This window comes from Mustela lutreola, chromosome 8, assembly GCF_030435805.1.
Source record: "Mustela lutreola isolate mMusLut2 chromosome 8, mMusLut2.pri, whole genome shotgun sequence".
In the NCBI taxonomy this organism is placed as follows: domain Eukaryota; kingdom Metazoa; phylum Chordata; class Mammalia; order Carnivora; family Mustelidae; genus Mustela; species Mustela lutreola.
This window is the reverse complement of record NC_081297.1, coordinates 41,084,321-41,101,482: the sequence shown is the minus strand read 5'-3', so window position 1 is coordinate 41,101,482 and position 17,162 is coordinate 41,084,321. Positions and strand designations below refer to the sequence as shown.

The window sequence follows — 17,162 nt, the reverse complement described above, 5'->3', positions numbered from 1 at the left end:
GCCCAGCAGATGGGTGTGTCTCTATCTAGTGACAAGGGAAGAGGATATGTGGTACTAACCACCATTTACCCCGTGCCAGGCCTTTCTAATCACCAGAGGAGTAAACAATCCTAGAGAAGCTTTATGAGGAGTTCAAAAGGTAGGGAACTGAGATGAAGCTAAAGCTGAGAGAACCTAGTATAAATTCAGCAGCGTCTGGGTGAAGCACATAGTATAATACTAAATGTAATTTATGTATCTGTGTAAATTTATCAAATAATAATTATTGTAGCTCTCTAATTTATTGAATACCTGATCTGTTCTAGCACTCTATTATACATTGCATTACACACTGTGTGGGTTTGTTTTCACAATATCTCTATTTTACGAAGTAACAAGGCTCAATGAGCTTATGTATTTATACGAAGCAAGGAGGCTCAATGAGCTTATGTAACTTACTTGGGCAATGATTTATACATTCTCTGAATAGAAAGCATAGACTAGCCCTGTCCTGCAGAACAGAATAGTGGTTAAATACAGGGCTTTGAGCAAAAATAGCCTTGTTGACTTAGTTTTTGCCACCTCTTGTTGTGGGACCTTCAGCAAATTGCTTAAATAAGCTCCAATGTCCTCACCTGCTAAATGGTGATAACAGTTGTTATCTCCCAGGGTTGAGGGAAGGATTAAATGAGATAGCACAAAAAGCGCTTAGCGTAGAGCTAGGCCCCGTAAAGCGCTGCACAAATGTGACTATGCCTGGGAAAGCGGAATATAGAAGGAAAAGTATCCAGCTCTAAAGTTTCCTTTCAGTGCTTTTCCTGCTTTTAGAAGCCTGCTCATAACTTCACCTCCGTTACTGAAATTTCCTCTGTCTTTGCTGGAACTGGTTCGTGAGAGGACCTCCCCATCTCACAACACATCCTCTGCTTTGTTATTTCCAAAAGCTTTGGTGCCAAGTTTGTTTTCTCCGGGGACAGAGACAGTTTCTGTGGCGTGGTATGCTGGGGGTTGTAGTCCGAAATTCCTCCATCTACCTCAAGAAGGCGACTGAGCCAAGAGCCAGAGAACTACAACTTCCAGAGTCCTCCGCGCCATCGGGACGCCATGAGTCTGCAGGGGGCTGCGAGAGCAGGAAGCATGTCGGTTACCTTGTCCCGCGCCTGCAGTGAGCGGCTAGATTCATGAAAAAGAACCTGGAACGGCCCTCCCCGGGGCTAAGTTGGTATCAGTACATGTCGTGGGGCCAGAGAAGATAGAGGCAGGTATTCCAGGGATGTAGCTATTCTGCAAATCTGAGGTGTGAATTGGTTCCCTGTGTTCAGTGTCTTGAGCTGGAGCATCTGCCCGGCTAACAGCCTTTGCCTTAGACATGTCTACTAACTTTTCCTTCCCTAGGACTCGGCTTCGGGAAGGGCTGTGGGCAAGCGTTTGAGGACTGTCCCTCTTCTCCCGGGCCGACGCGGGATATCCCGGAGACCCCGGAGAGGCTGCCACTCTGATGTCTGGAGAAACAGGCCCTAAGCCCAGGCTGGCTATGAAGAGTGACTCCTCGACCCCTGCAGCCCCCCTTAAGGGTCTCGGGGCGCCTCTCAGGAGCAGCGAGCCTGTACGCGTCGCCCCGCCTCCGTCGACAGCCGTGGTTCTGCTAGAGGAGGCTGCAGACCTCTTGGTGGTGCACCTGGACTTCCGGGCGGCACTGCAGACCTGCGAACGCGCCTGGCGGAGCTTGGCCAAAGATGATGCGGGCACGTACGTGCTGGGCTCCGTTCATTTCCGGGTGATCTTGGGGACGGACTCAAGATTTGGGGAGTTCTGCCATTCCACATTGCTCATAAGGAGCCCTCTCTGATAAGCTGGTGTGCCCATTCTACAGAGGAGGAAGCTGAGGCACTGCCAATGAGGAGGAAGCTGTCAAGTCGGGTAACAGCTTAGTGAAAACCCATAGCCAATTCTTTTCTCCCTATTCTGGTGTAGAGTGGCATGATGGGAAGATAGAATGTCTATTAAGACATTCTAACCCTAATTATTTTGGTAAGCAGGATCAGTAAGCAGGTGGTGGAAGTCCTCTCCTAGGTACAGTCTTCTCCCCCAGGTTGTTCACTTCTGATCTTGGTTGATGAATGGAAGTGGAGTTCACAGCAGGAGTAGTGTTCTGGGACTGTTGAAGGACTGGATTAAAGTATCAATCTGATGAAAACCTTGGTCCTGCATTGCTCTTTCTAATGCTGTTAGCCTCTTCGGGAAGTTGAGGGAATCATTTCTCTGTGGATAGTAATGTTGATTATGGCTACACTTTAGGGAGGTGGGTTGAATAGTCAAAGCTGACCCCAGAGAAGGATGAACTAGGGAGCCCTGGCTGTGTTTTAGGGGGTTGAGTAGGGCTTGTGGCAGTAAATGCTAGAGGCTGTGATTTGGGGTTCCTGGAGGTACCTCACTTGGTGGTGCTAATAGGCCAGTTGTGAAGTTCCTATACCTACACTCAGGCAGAAACCTTGCTCAATCCCCACTTCTTCACTGAAGCAAACTCTTAGCTCCAGCTCTTTCCACCCACACACCTGTGCTGCATTTCACCTGGGTACAAAGATGTGTGATAGGCAGCAGTTGAGTTGTCTCCAGATTTATAGGAACTTTGAACTCCTGGGGGAAAGGGCAGTTTTCTCTCTGTTGGGGCTAGTAAGACCAGTTGTAATTTGAGCTCCACTTAAATACTAATGGGGAGGATAGAGGTGATGGCTACTGAGTTGGGAACTGTATGGGGGGAATGGTCCCAGGGTGGTGGTGGGAATGGAAACAGGGGAACCATCCATCTTTCTTCCTTTGAGAGTGTGTGAGAGCAGGGGGAGTGGCAGAGGGAGAGGAAAAAATCTCCAGCAGAGTCTACACTGAGCCGAAGCATGGAGCCCGGTGCAGGGCTTGATCCCACAACCCCAAGATCATGACCTGAGCAGAAACCAAGAGTCACCTGTTAACTGACTGAGCCACCCAGGCACCCCTGGAGGGGAACCACTTCTAAACCTGAATTGGTTTTTCTGCTGACAGTTCCTTGGAGGTGAAATGCTCCCTGTGTGTTGTGGGGATCCAGGCCCTGGCAGAAATGAATCGGTGGCAGGAAGTCCTGTCCTGGGTTCTTCAGTATTACCAGGTCCCTGAAAAGCTACCTCCCAAAGTCCTGGAACTATGGTAAGTCCTTGTTCTGATTCACTGGGTCAGTTCAGAAACAAGAGGATTTTCATGTCCTTTTTTGAATCAGTGCCCAGTATCTTCTCTTTACCCCTTCCCTACCCTTTCCCTCTATATCTAACTCTTTCCCTGGTTTTAAAAATTTTTTTAATTAAAAAAAAAATTTTTTTTTTTAAACCTAGCTATAAAGGATGAGGAAGAGAGAATTTAGGAGTTGGGTAGAGGAAAAGAGGAGGAGGGGGACAGTGGGAATAGGAGATGTGAAGTGGGATGATAGAAGTGGAGTCCTAGCTGACAGAGCTTCTTGCTACTTCCCAAGAATTCCTAATTCTTATCAATATTAGTATCCCATAGGGAAGGCCCAGAGGACACAGGGGAAGGATTGGGTGGGAGAGGGTGGTAGTAATGAGAGGTAAACCGACCATGGAGCACTGACTGTTCCTTTTTTGAAATTGGATTATTTGGGTTTGCAGTGTTCTTTTATACAGCAAAATGCAAGAGCCTGGAGCTGTGCTGGAAGTGGTCAGTGCCTGGCTGCAAGACCTTGACAATCAGGGCCTTCCAGAATACAGAGCTTTGGCAGAACTTCACCTGTACCGAGTGCTGCTGCCTCTGGGCTGCTTGTCGGAGGCTGAGGAGCTAGTGGTGGGTTGTGCAGCCTTCAGTGAGGAAGAGCGGCTGGACTTACTCCAGGCCATTAGTAAGGCAAGGCAACAGCAGAAACACCAACACTCGGGCACTGAGGAGGCCCAGAAGCTAAACCAGGAAGGTAGGACATTATTCTTTGGTGGCCTCTGTCAAGTGGAGTTGTGGGCTCTCCCTTATACTTCGGGATTATCATGACATTCCTGGGAGCTTGGGAGCAATTATTTGTATGAGTAATTCCCAAATCACAGAATAGGAAACCTGTTGATTGGATTAGAAAGCGAAGCCCTGGGCGCCTGGGTGGCTCAGTGGGTTAAGCCGCTGCCTTTGGCTCAGGTCATGATCTCGGGGTCCTGGGATCGAGTTCCGCATCAGGCTCTCTGCTCAGCAGGAGCCTGCTTCCTCCCCTCTCTCTCTCTGCCTGCCTCTCTGCCTACTCATGATATCTCTCTGTCAAATAAATAAATAAAATCTTTTAAAAAAATAAATAAAAAGCGAAGCCCTGTCTGTAGTTGGCGGTGGAAGGAGAATCTCTGGGAGGTGTGGCTGAATCTCAGAACCATAATTCTGGTCTCTTTGAAAGCCAACTTCTCCTTCGGGTCCTGTCACTAGATCTCTTGTCTCTATCATGCTGGTCTGAGTGGGATGTTATTCCTTCTTTAAAGGCTGGCCCAAACACAGCTGAGGTATGCTGGGGGATAGCAAAAAAAAAAAAAAAAAAAAAAAAAGCTGACACAGTAACTTGGTAACTTGACTTAGATAAAAATTACTTATCTTCAGTTTGGGCCCCACCACCCAGCCTCCTGTCTGCCTTTACTTCCTAGATCTCCTGGGTATGTTCTTCAGTGATTGATGTTGCCTTTTAAGGGGCAGCCCATCTCTGCCCATTGGAATGCAGTTTCACACAATGGCTTTTTAGGGAAACCATTTTAAACCCAACATCATACACCTGACTTTTATCCTACATGGGATGCCTACATAGGGGTGGGTGTGGGGGTTATTTTGTTGTAAAGGATTTTAAAGGTCCTCTACTTCAGACCCTTCCTCTGGTCTTTGAATTTTTTCCATCCTCTTTTCCTCAAGTGATCCTATAGTCTATGCAAGGATAGAAAATTTACTATCTCCAGTAGCATCTCATTCCATGTATGGGCAGTTCTGTAGAGAAGTTCTTCCTGAAATTTAAGTTTTTTTCTTGGTAGTTTTTTAGCCACTGTTCTTTGATTTTTCTCTTGGTGTGTACAGAATAGGCCTGATCTTTTTTTTTTTTTTTTTTTTTTTTTTAATTTGTGTGAGAGAGAGAAAGAATGAGTGAGCACAAGCAGGGAGAGGAGCAGGCAGAGGGAGAACCAGGCTCCCCGCTGAACTGGGAGCCCCATGTGGGACTCAGTCCCAGGACCCTGGGATCATAACCTGAGCCAAGGGCAGCCGCTTAACCAACTGAACCACCCAGGTGGCTCCTGAGCAACCCAGGTTGATCCTTTTTTTTTTTTTAATGAAAGTTCTTTAACTATAATCCTGTTCTCCAAAGTGTCTTTTCTTTGTGTGCTACAGAGCATGAACCTGCTGATGTAGAATCCTTTCTTTGAAAACAGGTTATTGGCTTCAGGAATTTCCTGTGGCTACCAAAGCCCTCTGCCCCTCCATCTCCTAAGGAGGAAAGGATGGGGAAAAGGTTTGATGGCAAGTTCAGAGTGTTCTGTCAGGACTTGGCACCACTTGTATTTTAGTTGGTGGTGTTCATATTTACAACCTGAGTTTTGAATTCTTCACTATATATATTAAGTGCCTCTCTGTTTCCTGCATTAATGTGATAATCAAGAACTACTGCTCTTTGTAACTCTCAGTACATATCTTAGGCCAAAATATAAAGAATGCTATAAAATAATATTTAAAAAATACACCAGATATGCCAGGTTTACCTAGCTGAGTAGATGCTGTCTCTTAAAACTATCTTCTAAGGTGGGCGCCTGGGTGGCTCAGTGGGTTAGGCCGCTGCCTTCGGCTCAGGTCATGATCTCAGGGTCCTGGGATCGAGGCCCGCATCGGGCTCTCTGCTCAGCAGGGAGCCTGCTTCCCTCTCTCTCTCTCTGCCTGCCTCTCCATCTACTTGTGATTTCTCTCTGTCAAATAAATAAATAAAATCTTTAAAAAAAACAACAAAAAAAAAAACAAAAAAAAAAACTATCTTCTAAGGAGATGACATTCTAGTGATGTAGTCTGTCCTTAAAATATTTTTGGAGCTTTTGGAATCTTTTTTAGAACCACTTAATGAACTACAGGAGTGAACTAGTGTTGTTACCTTTTGTCAGCTTTCATAATCTTGCTCAAAGCTCAGAGTGGGGGGAGCTGTTTCTCGTGGAGTTACCTGCAGGTATGCGCTGTCTCCCTGACCAGGCTCCTTCTCCCACAAGTTCCTGTCACTAATGATGTTGCTTCGCCGGCTTTGGGATTCTGCAGTGAGCCACTTCTTCTCCATGCCCTTCAAAAAGAGCCTCTTGGCTGCCTTGATCCTCTGCCTCTTGGTGGTAAGGTTTGATACAGGTGAGTAATGAAGCCTGTCGTCTTTCCTGCCCTTCCTGGGGAAGGGGCTGTTGAATAGGGGCTGGGCCTGTGAGAGCCCTCCTGGGGATGGAGGCATCTCCTGTCCACTTCTCCCTGAGTCTCTTCCATAAGAAGGGACTGTTGGACACCAGCAAGAGCCAGCTCAGCCCGCCCAGAAGAGAATAGCCCTGAAGTCCATGAGAGCAGTCTGGAGGAAATTCACTCTATTCCGTTGACCCTTGAACACTGACTTTGAGTCATTGTCATCTACTTTATCGGGAGGGTGAACTCTGACTAGAATGTGAAAATTTAAAAAAAAATTCTTTTTCCTCATCATAATACCTAAAAAAAAATTGTGGTAAATCATAATTGAAATACATGTACATTTTAGAAAATGTAGAAAATAGAGAAAAGCATAAAGAAGAAAACAGAAATCACCTATGAAGTTTGTTATTGTAATAGTTATACTTTCAGTCTTTTTCTATATGGATACAGATGCAATTTTGCATGTTATAAATATCTTTTTTTTTTTTTTTTTTAAGATTTTGTTTATTTGTCAGAGAGAGAGAGTATACACAAGCAGGCAGAGAGGCAGGCAGAGAGAGAGGAGGAAGCAGGCTCCTTGCCAAGCGGGACTCGATCCCAGGACCAAAGAAAGGATCATGACCTGAGCCGAAGGCAGCGGCCCAACCACTGAGCCACCCAGGTGTCCCATGTTATAAATATCTTTTAAAACATGGCTTTAGGTGGCTAAATAATATTCCAATCTGCAGAAACTTCTGTGATTGATTAATAACCCCCTATTGTTGAACATTTTGATTATTTCTTACTCCGTTTTCTGCAGAGCTATGAAGTAGACATGAGTTCCCTAAGTGCTATTTGGGAACAACCCTTGTTATTTCCTGAGAATTAATTCCTCGAAATTAAGTGCTGGACCAAAGATTAAGAGCTCACCCTTTTAGATTTTTATGTTTGTGTGTTACTCTATGTGAGTTACAATATAATCTTTACTCTTCTCATGAATTTAGACTTAGAATAGAATTATATAACTTTGAAAACTGCAGGAAAAACTGGAAACACTTATTCTAGTCCCTTCCTTCTTTTTTTCATTCTTTTTTTGATCGAGAAACCCAAGAACTAGAGAAAAAAGTAACTAGCCCACGGTCACACAAATAATTTGTCTATTTTTAAAACTGCCAGTTCTTGGGACGCCTAGGTGGCTCAGTTGGTCAAGCATCAGACTCTCGGTTTCAGCTCAGGTCATGATCTCAGAGTTGTAGGATCCAGCCCCACATGGAGCTCACTTGCGAGCATATGTGCATACATGTTCTCCCTCTCTCAAATAAATAAACAAATCTTTAAAACAAAACAAAAACAAAACCTGCCAGTTCTTGATTTAATCTTTAGGTCTTCCCCATTTTCCCCATTCCCCTTCCTCTTATTTAGTGAGCTTTTTTTTTTTGCATAGCTCAGAGTTGTCCTTTTCACTTTGCTGAACACTGAGCAGAAATTTTCTCTGAATAGCTCTGTTTGCTTAAGGAAAGCGTCACTTGTAGTTCTCAGGAAAGCTAAGGATAGTTTGTGTTCATTCCTGTCCACTTGCAGACTTCTACTTTGTTCCACAGAGACTTGATAAAAATTTAGATTTTTTTTTTTTTCCAGTGGTTCTTGTAAGTCCTGCTCTTCTGAGTGGGAACAGCAAAGGGTAATTTGAGTATGCGGCTTGCCCAGCTGCTTGGAGCCTAACCATGCTCTGGCCTGGAGCTGCTGACCCCCAGTGGCAGATTTAACTCATTGCAGTGGTGGTTCTGTGGGAGAGGAGAGCCCGTGATTCGGCAGCAGCTAGAACTCTGAAGGAAGGATATAAAAAGAGTAGACTGTCGGTAATTTTCCTTAAAAATAACATTTTTCTTTTTAAGAAAGAAAAAAAATCAGTTAAAAAATCGGTAATAAGGAAAAACTAACCAATCAACTCAGCCCTAATTCTAAAGAGGTAGATTGTACTTTATTTTTAATATAATTAACTTAGGATAAAAATACAAAATACTGTCACTTGACTGCAGGTTGAGAAGGTATGAAAAAGAATGTAGTGAAGTCTCTTCTCAAATTTATCTTCCCAGAGGCAGCCACCATTATCAGTTTGTTTGTGTATGTATCAGAAAGCTAGGCTAAAATATGTTTTCTTATTCTTAGCAAACTTAAGGTCACTGTAATCCAAGTGAAGAAAATATATCCCAGAGAATATATCCTAGAGAAAGTGAAGGTTTTCTTTATTGTTGGGAAGGGAAGGAAGAGCAAATAACATTAAGCATCAACATATGCTTTAAAAAAATAACCCGTACTTCCATTTCCAAGGGATGGGACTTGAGGCTGAGGGGAAGAAGAGGGGAGTAAAGGCAGGCATACTGACAACAATCTTCCTTCTTCCTGCAGCTTCTCCTTCTTCTTTGCCCTGCCTCTACAAGCTGGCTCAGCTCTTCCATCGGATCCAAGAGGCCATGTTTTCTCTCTACCGGCTTCCTATCCACGATTGAGTGACTTTTCCCATTCCACTCAACCTCTATACTCCCCAGGTCTGCCATGACAGAAGCAGAGTAACTCATCCATGGTGGCCCTCCTATTGCTGGCTGTGGCCCCACAGGGGTGGGGCCAGCCCCAATTCTAGAAAGAGTTGATCCAGTCTGGTGAACTATGTTTTGCTGCCCGAGTGTTCTCCCCTTTGCACCCTAGTTTGGCTGGTGTTGGTAGGTAATGCGGGAACAAAGTAGGGCCAGGGAGCACGAGTCCTCTGGAATAATACTCCCTTATACCAAAGGCCCCTTCTAAAGGAGGGGTTTGGGAAAGGAGAGTATATCCATGAAATATTCCATCTTCTTGGTAAAAGCAAAGGATTGGTTTTTTAGGTCAGAGTGTAAGGAAGCTGGAAGTTCAGAAAACTCTGATGGAATGACCCTTGGCCTTTCACTTGTGTGGAAAACTTAACCTCTGAAAATTGTCTCACAGGTCAGGCCCTTAGTTAGGCAGAGTGAAGATCTGAGAGGGCCACTTATTTCTCTTCTCTGCTCTTCTCCACCAGATCTGTGGAGAGGAGCATAGAGAAGTTATTTATCAATATACCATTCCTGTGGTTTCGCAGTAGGCTTGAAGCTGCTTGGGTCCTCTCTTTTCATACCAGGACGTGGCTTTCAGAACCACCCAGGTAACTGCTGAAAGCAAAGTAAGGCTGCTCCGCTCTTCTCACTGGGTAAAGTGATCTTGTTTGGTGCTTCTTGGGCTTCAGCTCAATTTTCCAGGTTGTCAGTGGCCAAGTCCTGCTCTATTACACACTCAGTATTCCTGTGTTCTCTTTCTTCCTTTTAGTTCCTTCTTCCTGCTCTGCAATGGTATTTTTATACTTTGTTTGATGGCTGTCTAACCAGGTTCTGCCTACCCCCTTGGTATATACCGTTGCTGGTTCCTCTCCCCGCTTTCTGTGTCCTGTTGTTCTAGTTATAGTCTATTCTTTGTATAATATGCAAATTTTTCTGCTTGTGTGGCCTTGAAAAGTAGGTCAGCCTTAGAGGCTGATGAGCTGAAAATGGAACTGGGTAATCAGGTGAGCTGGAAGGGATGTATGGAGGGAGTTGGCCAGAGGGGAGATATGGGTTTTGAAGGCAATGAACAATCCATTGTTAGGAGGAGGAGGACACATTGGGGCCATAGCGTTTGGGTATTTGAAATGTTTCAGCGTTTTCTGTCACCAGCCACAAGAATCTTACAAGTTTCCGTGCAAATAAATGTAAAACACTACTATGCTGTCGGAATTGTAAAAGGATTCCAGCAGGGGCTAGCCTTTTTTGAGGCTGAAGGCCAAGCAAACTGCCCCCTGCTGGGTCTTCAGGCGTTGTTGATGCCAGGAATAGAGGAGATGCTTAGTAGTTTCCGAGAGGCTGGTTTTCAGGCCTTCCAACTCAACAGTTTGTCTTTAGTAAAGCGGGTGGGAAAAATAAAACCCAAACGCCTTTGGGAGGTGAATCCCTAGGGCGTAGTCCACCTCTGTAGGAAACAAATCTGTATTTTTACATACGGACTTTTTTTTTTTTTTTTAAAGATTTATTTATTTATTTGACAGACAGAGATCACAAGTAGGCAGAGAGGCAGACAGAGAGAGAGGAGGAAGCAGGCTCCCTGCTGAGCAGAGAGCCCAATGTGGGGCTCGATCCCAGGACCCTGGGATCATGACCTGAGCCGAAAGCAGAGGCTTTAACCTACTGAGCCACCATACATACGGACTTTTAAGTAGAGTTAAGAACCCTGAGAAGAGGAAAAGAGACAGGTAAGCCTTGAGATCTGTTGGAATGATTTCTCAAAATGAAAATCTGGTCCCTTTCTCTACCCTAGAAAAAACTCTTTAATGACTTTGCATGCCTCACATGGCATTTCTTCTTAAATTCTTCATGGAATTTAAGGCCCCTTAGGCACTGGTTTCAGCTAATCCCTCCACTTTTATGTGGGGCCTCTGTTGCTTACGCACGCCGCCCTCGGCCCAGCCAGTCATGGTTTTCTGAACATTTCATGTTCCTTCACACTGCTGTATCTTTAGCACCTGCTGTTCCTTTTGGAAGGCCCAGCTCCCACTTTTTGCCTGGTTAGCTCCTCAAATTTCCAGACTTACTCAAGGGTTACTTTTGGGAATCCTCTCCTGATGTCTACTTCCACCTTTTTATGTTAGTGACCCCATAGCCTTATAATTGCAAAGTCCTTTGTTACCTCCAGTAACTGTGAGCTCTTTGATGCTGGGGAATGTGGCTTGTTGCAGGGTTTAAGAATCAGTTTGGATCCCTGCTCTACAACGTATGTGACTGTTGGAAAGTGACCTATCCTTTCTCAGCCTCACTGTCCTCATCTGTTAGTTATTATTTCATAGGGACTTCTGGGCCTAGCCAAGCACCTAGGAAATATGAAGCTATCAGAGGTGTTTAAATTAATGAATTGCTATAGCTGTCAGGACAAAAGGTCCATGTGCTTTTGGTATATTTTGTATTGTGAAAAGTCTGAGTAAAAAGACCTGACTATACCCAACTCCTTTTTCTGTCTGTCCCCTGAAGTTCTTCCATATTCAGCTTCTAGGCCTCTAGGTTCTCTGTGTGATGTTCGTCTTGAACTCTGCCATATTGTCTGGCAACCAGCCCCAGCTACCTTCCTAGTCAGTCAAGGAACTCAGAACCAGAACTGCTCTGATAACTTTGATATTTTCTAAGAATGGAGGCTGGTATTCATATCAGTCTTCAGGTCTGACTTTAATGAGGTCAGAAATGAAGGGAGGGCTTCCTTGTTACACTTAGACCTGTGCTGTCCAACATGGTAGCCATTAGCCACAGGTGGATTTTGAGCACTTGAAATGTGGCTGGTACAAATTGAGCTGTTCTGTGAATGTAAAATACTCACTGGATTTTGAAGATATAGGACTATAAAAATGGAAACTCAATAATTTTTATATTGATTGCATGTTGAAATGATAGTATTTTGGGTATGTTGGGTTAAATAAAATCTATTAAAATTAATTTCAGCTGTTTCTACTTTTTTGTGGGGTTGCTAGAATGCTTAAAATGATATAAATATATGACTCACTTTTTATTTCTTTCAGGCAATGCTATTGAACACACAGTATACATCAAGTTCAGAGGTGATAGCAATCAGCATTGTACGGTGGGATTTTGTAGGATGTTAGATCTGGGAAGATCATCTCTTACACACCCCATCTCCACCCACCCCCCCTTTTCTGTAAGTTAAGGAAATTGAGACCGAGAGAGGTGAAGTTATTTGCCCTGAGTCTCATAGCCTGAATAAGATAAAAGTCGCTGGACCCTCAAATCTGGTATTCCTTTCACTGTGCTATGATTCTGCTTCACTTGCCCTAAAATCAGTCACTCTCTAGCTTAAATTCAGTTAATATGCAAGTATGTCCAGAAGGGGTAACTTTAGGTGGAGTTAGTGGATTAGTTATACTAGGTTCTGAGAAAATACAACATAGAACAGATATTTTAAAATTTAGGGATGCTAAGGAGAGTAGCAATGGGTGATGGCGTTTTGTGGTCAGATAGGAAGCTAGGGAGGTTGGGGTGGTGGAGAGATGAAATTAAGCTATTGTGGGCAATCACAGGGGTGGAAGTGAATGGGCCAGTCAAGGGCATAGCTGTTCTGATTCTCGAAAGTGGCATTAAGGGACTGAGGAGGTATGTTATAGTTTCGGGCAGGGGATCTGCACTCTTGCTTGTATGTAGGCCATGTGGGCATGTAGATGATTTAAAAATCATACGGAAGTTTTATATATATGGTACAGAATTCAAAAGTTACCAAAGGAGGGGCGCCTGGGTGGCTCAGTGGGTTAAAGCCTCTGCCTTCGACTTGGATCATGATCCCAGAGTCCTGGGCTCGAGCCCCGCATCAGGCTTTCTGCTCTGCAGGGAGCCTGCTTCCTCCTCTCTCTCTCTGTGTGCCTCTCTGCCTACTTGTAATCTCTGCCTGTCAAATAAATAAATAAAATCATAAGAAAAAAAAAAAAGGAAAAAGAAACGTTACCAAAGGATATTCATGGAAAAGAATTCTCTCTCTCTCTCTCTCTTTTTTTCCCCACTTTCAGTTTCCTGCCCAGAGTCCACCACAGTCATTTAATTAATCTTGGATGATTGTTTCTCATCAGCTTATGTAGAGCTGCCTCATTTTTACCAGGTATTCGGCATTCCATTGTGTGATAGGATCGCAGTGTAGAAAAAACCCCCACACTTTCCCTTTTTAGGCAATAGCACCTTCTCCTAAGCTGAGAAACAGAGCAACTCTAACTTTGAGATTAACCGGTATTGGTCCTACCTCTTTACGGTCACTTGCTAGCAAACATGGAGCAGTCTGTCCAGCTTGTCTGGTAATTACCACAGCCATGGTGGATAGATAAGACCAGGCCCTTTCTTACCCTGGACATTCAATTTTTCTGAATCTGGACTGGCACTCAAGCAGCCTCTGGCATCTGCTGGAAGGAGCCAGAGGAAATGGCAGAAAGAGAAAGGCTTGATATAAGTTGCAAATAGGCACCTATTCATTACCTTGCCTTCTTTCACTTCTTGCATGGAGGTGTCCCAGGGGCAATGGAGTTCGATCTCTGGCATGCACAGGGGAGGCCTGTTGTAATTCTGTTAATTTTACTCTCTGGCTGAGGCAACCTCCTTGCCATAGCACACCTTTGGAATTTAATACGTGAGGTGTTCACTAGAACAAAGTAGGGCCCTTTTGCTTTCCTCCCTCTGGAAACTTCAGTTTTATGGACTGGTAGGAAGTGAGGTTAAAGGCAATGTGCACAATTCCATAAGCAGCCTATGAAATCCCTCTCTCTGCCATTTCTCCAATGATAAAGTAGGGATCCAGATATTGTTTGCTGGCCTCTAGGCCTCCAGGCCTCCTGGTAGAACAATGACTATTTTTCTTGTGTTAAAGAAATGCATATATATTTTGGAAAATATTAATAATTGCATAGAAGCAAATATGGGGCTCAGGATCCCACTACTCAGAGATAACCACTGCTAATGCTGATTGATTTTCTTTCAGTTCTTTTTTAAAAAATACTTTCTTTATTTGTCAGAGAGAGAGAGAGCAAGGACAAGGAGGAGCAGGCAGAGGGAGAAGGAGGCTCCCTGCTGAGCCAGGAGCCCAATGCAGGATTCCATCCCGGGATCCTGAGACCATTTCTTGAGCCAAAGGCAACTGAGCCACCTAGGCACCCTTCAGGTTTTTTTGTTCTTTGTTTTTTGTGTGTGTGTGTGTGTGTGTTTTTTTAAGCATCTAACCTTTTTGGTAGACCAGGTGCTTCAAAAGCTGTGAAAAAAATGTAAATTTTCAGACAGAATGGTTTGTCTGAAACTGGGATTAACTGGCTCAGCTGGGTACCTTCTACTAAAGAGAGTAGAAATGATCTAGGAAAGGTCAGGCTGAGAGAGAAGACGCCGTGCTCCCCAATTGTTGTGTGGTGGCTAAATAGCTTCAGGTATAATGGAACAGTGAAATGTCCACTAAGGCCCACTTTCAACAACACAGCCAGATCCCAATAGGTGGGGTGGGATTTTATTATCTACTTCTAATTTTCATACTGACTCAAGCTCATATTTAACACAATTTCCAAGCTCCTATTTCTTTGAAACTTTTAACATCCCCTTGTCCCTATTATACTCTCTGAGGTAGGGACTAACACGAACAAGATTTGGAGATTTGGTTGAAAAACAAAAGGATTTTTGTAGAAGTATGTCAGTATAGAAAAAAGTCACTGCATTTTATTTTTTAAAACAATTTATTGGTTTTTTAAAAAGATTTTATTAATTTGAGAGAGATAGAGCACCAGCTGGGGGAAGAGCAGAGGGAGAGGAAGAAGCAGACTCCTCGATGAGCAGGAAGCTGGATGTGGGACTTGATCCTAGGACCCTGGGATTATGACCTGAGTATTCCCAAAACTTATTGTTTTGTTCTTTAACTATTTTATTTTATTTTTAAAGATTTTATTTATTTATTTGACAGAGAGAGATCACAAGTAGGCAGAGAGCCAGGCAGAGAGAGAGGGGGAAGCAGGCTCTTTGCTAAGCAGAGGGCCAGATATGGGACTCGATCCCAGGACCCTGAGATCATGACCTGAGCTGAAGGCAGAGGCTTATCCCACTGAGCCACCCAGGCGCCCCTGTTCTTTAACTATTTTAGAAGCCCATATCTTGTCTCTCTAACAAGCCTTTGGTATGAGACAGGGACCACATCTTCTAATAATAATAGCCAACATTCGCAAGATACTTCTATGTACCAGGCACCATTCTAAGCACTTATGTTAGCTAATTCAACCTTCTAATAAGCCAATGAAGCAGGTATTATCTCTGTTTTAGATAGATAATAAACAGATACAGGGAGGTTAAGTAACTTGCCCAGTTGTCCCATAGCTAGTAAGTGGTAAAGCTAGGATCTGAACCTAGGCAGACGGACACCAGAGTTCATGTTCTTATATCCTCTATAACAAATAGAATGAGGGCATGCAGGTAATAGGCCATGTAATAAAGATTTTTTGAATAAACTTGGATTTGGTTTTGAGAATTAGAGGAAGGGAGAAATAGCAGCAGTAAAGAGGGTGAGCAGATAGGCAAGCATCAGGGTTGAAGGGTGGAGGTGGAGTTAGAAAGAGAAGAAAGGACACAGGGCTTTGGCACCTGTTTTACAGTATCATTGCTCAGCTCACTGCAGAGGGAAAGAATACAAGGTATTCCTTCTCAGGTGTACCAGTAATGACAAAGACAGCCTGGCAGGTGTCCTTCAGTGCAGATATAAATACAAGCTTGTGGTTCTATCAGATGACTTAGATGGATAAGCCAGGCACTTGGTTACCAATAGACTGAGCTGGATCCCAAGGAAGGGGCTACTTTCTCTGAAAGAAAGCTACTCTGTGTCTTTGATCCCTTTCAAAGTGTTGTCTGAGAGTTTTGCTCACCCTTCCTAATCCCTTGTCAAGCTGGAATGCTGCTAAAATTGGCTTGTTACCCTAAAACAGTCACCCTACCCACTCTAGATCTCCCTAAGCATTTGGTCTCTTGACTGTGGATGGCGGCCTCCTCCCAGCAGGTACCTACTGCTCTGGAACATTCTGAAGATCCTACCCCCTTCCCTCTTGTGTAATCATTACTGTTCTGTCCTGTTTGTGGATTTCATGGTCTCCTAGGTGACAGCGTTAGTGTCTCAGAGGCACTAAGGACAATGGTTAAAAGGTATGTCCCATTACTCTTTCCAAGAAGCACAGAAATTTTGCAAAGCTTTTTTTTTTTTTTTTTTTTTTTTTTTTTTTTTTTTTAAAGAAATCAGGCTTAAACCCAAGGGGATGATTTTGCTGTAAAAGTGAGAGGCAATGTGGGATGGTGTTTGAGAGTGTGGGCCCTGGGACCTCAATACCTTAGTTCATATCTTGGTTTCCCAACTTTCACCCTGGGTGAACTATCTTTCCTGTGCCTTACTTTCTTCATCTGCAAAATGAGGATAAAATTGTATTTACTTCATAGGTTTGTTGTGAAGATTAAATGGTGCCAACATGTAAAAAGTTCATGGCATATAGTGAGCAGGTGTTATTTATTCTTACCATTGACATTAATTAAGTGTGAGATGTGGGAGGGGAGAGTCAGTAATGTTGGAGCATCCATTTACTCATAGTTTTAGATCATTCATTATCATCAGACTGCGAAACACAATAGCCTTCCCCAATTCCTGGTTCTCAGCTCGGAACTGGGCTTTGCAGGAGACTAATTACTTAAGGAAATGCCAAGCCTTTTTTATATATTTATTTAAGAATGTATTTATTTTTCTGAATATGCAGCACAATCAAATATAATTTTTAAAAAAGTATGAAGAGGTAGTGTGAAGAACCTTCCATTCCTGTCTATTATCCAGCAAGTTCCTTCCTCTCCCAACTACTGGCCACTGCTATTCATTTTTTAATTTCTTCTTCTAGAATTTCTTTGTGCATACATTAAAAAAATGGATATAGATCCTATTTTTTCTTTTTATAAAAACACAGTTGTAGTATGTAACATACACTGTTTTATTCCTTTTTTATTTTTTCAAAGAATTTTAGTATGATTTTGAAGGAGATAAAGGAAAATATGTTAGTATAATGTGAACTTTTGGAAATAGGTATAGGCTGGTTTTGGTTCTGGCTCTGATACTAACTTGCTCTATAACTGCAAAAATCACTTAATCTTGATCACAATATTCTCACTTCAAAGGTAGTGATAAAAATTACCTGCCTTATAATATTCTGTGTCAAGTGAGCA

The 17,162-nt window shown here is 43.4% G+C and overlaps 1 protein-coding gene across 3 annotated transcripts; it reads left to right on the top strand.

The window, feature by feature from the left end:
* Positions 1-1,084: 1,084 nt before the first annotated feature.
* Positions 1,085-11,888, top strand: PEX26 (peroxisomal biogenesis factor 26). 3 transcript variants are annotated; one of them, XM_059184300.1, is made up of 6 exons: positions 1,085-1,237; positions 1,375-1,728; positions 3,019-3,159; positions 3,633-3,928; positions 6,199-6,345; positions 8,779-11,888. In XM_059184300.1, the coding sequence occupies exons 2-6, from the start codon at positions 1,478-1,480 to the stop codon at positions 8,877-8,879; spliced, it is 936 nt and encodes a 311-aa protein (XP_059040283.1). In that variant the 5' UTR covers positions 1,085-1,237; positions 1,375-1,477; the 3' UTR covers positions 8,880-11,888. The 3 variants fall into 3 exon arrangements, with proteins under 3 accessions (XP_059040283.1, XP_059040282.1, XP_059040281.1); XM_059184299.1 differs by having other exon boundaries at positions 1,087-1,241; XM_059184298.1 differs by having other exon boundaries at positions 1,089-1,276.
* Positions 11,889-17,162: the final 5,274 nt, after the last annotated feature.

Bases quoted from the DNA above. Each gene is read 5' to 3' on its own strand.
- PEX26 (XM_059184300.1), top strand. From the start codon at position 1,478: ATGTCTGGAGAAACAGGCCCTAAGCCCAGGCTGGCTATGAAGAGTGAC. The intron at 3,160-3,632 runs GTAAGTCCTTGT...TTGGGTTTGCAG, and splicing joins CCCAAAGTCCTGGAACTATG to TGTTCTTTTATACAGCAAAA. The intron at 6,346-8,778 runs GTGAGTAATGAA...TTCTTCCTGCAG, and splicing joins GGTGGTAAGGTTTGATACAG to CTTCTCCTTCTTCTTTGCCC.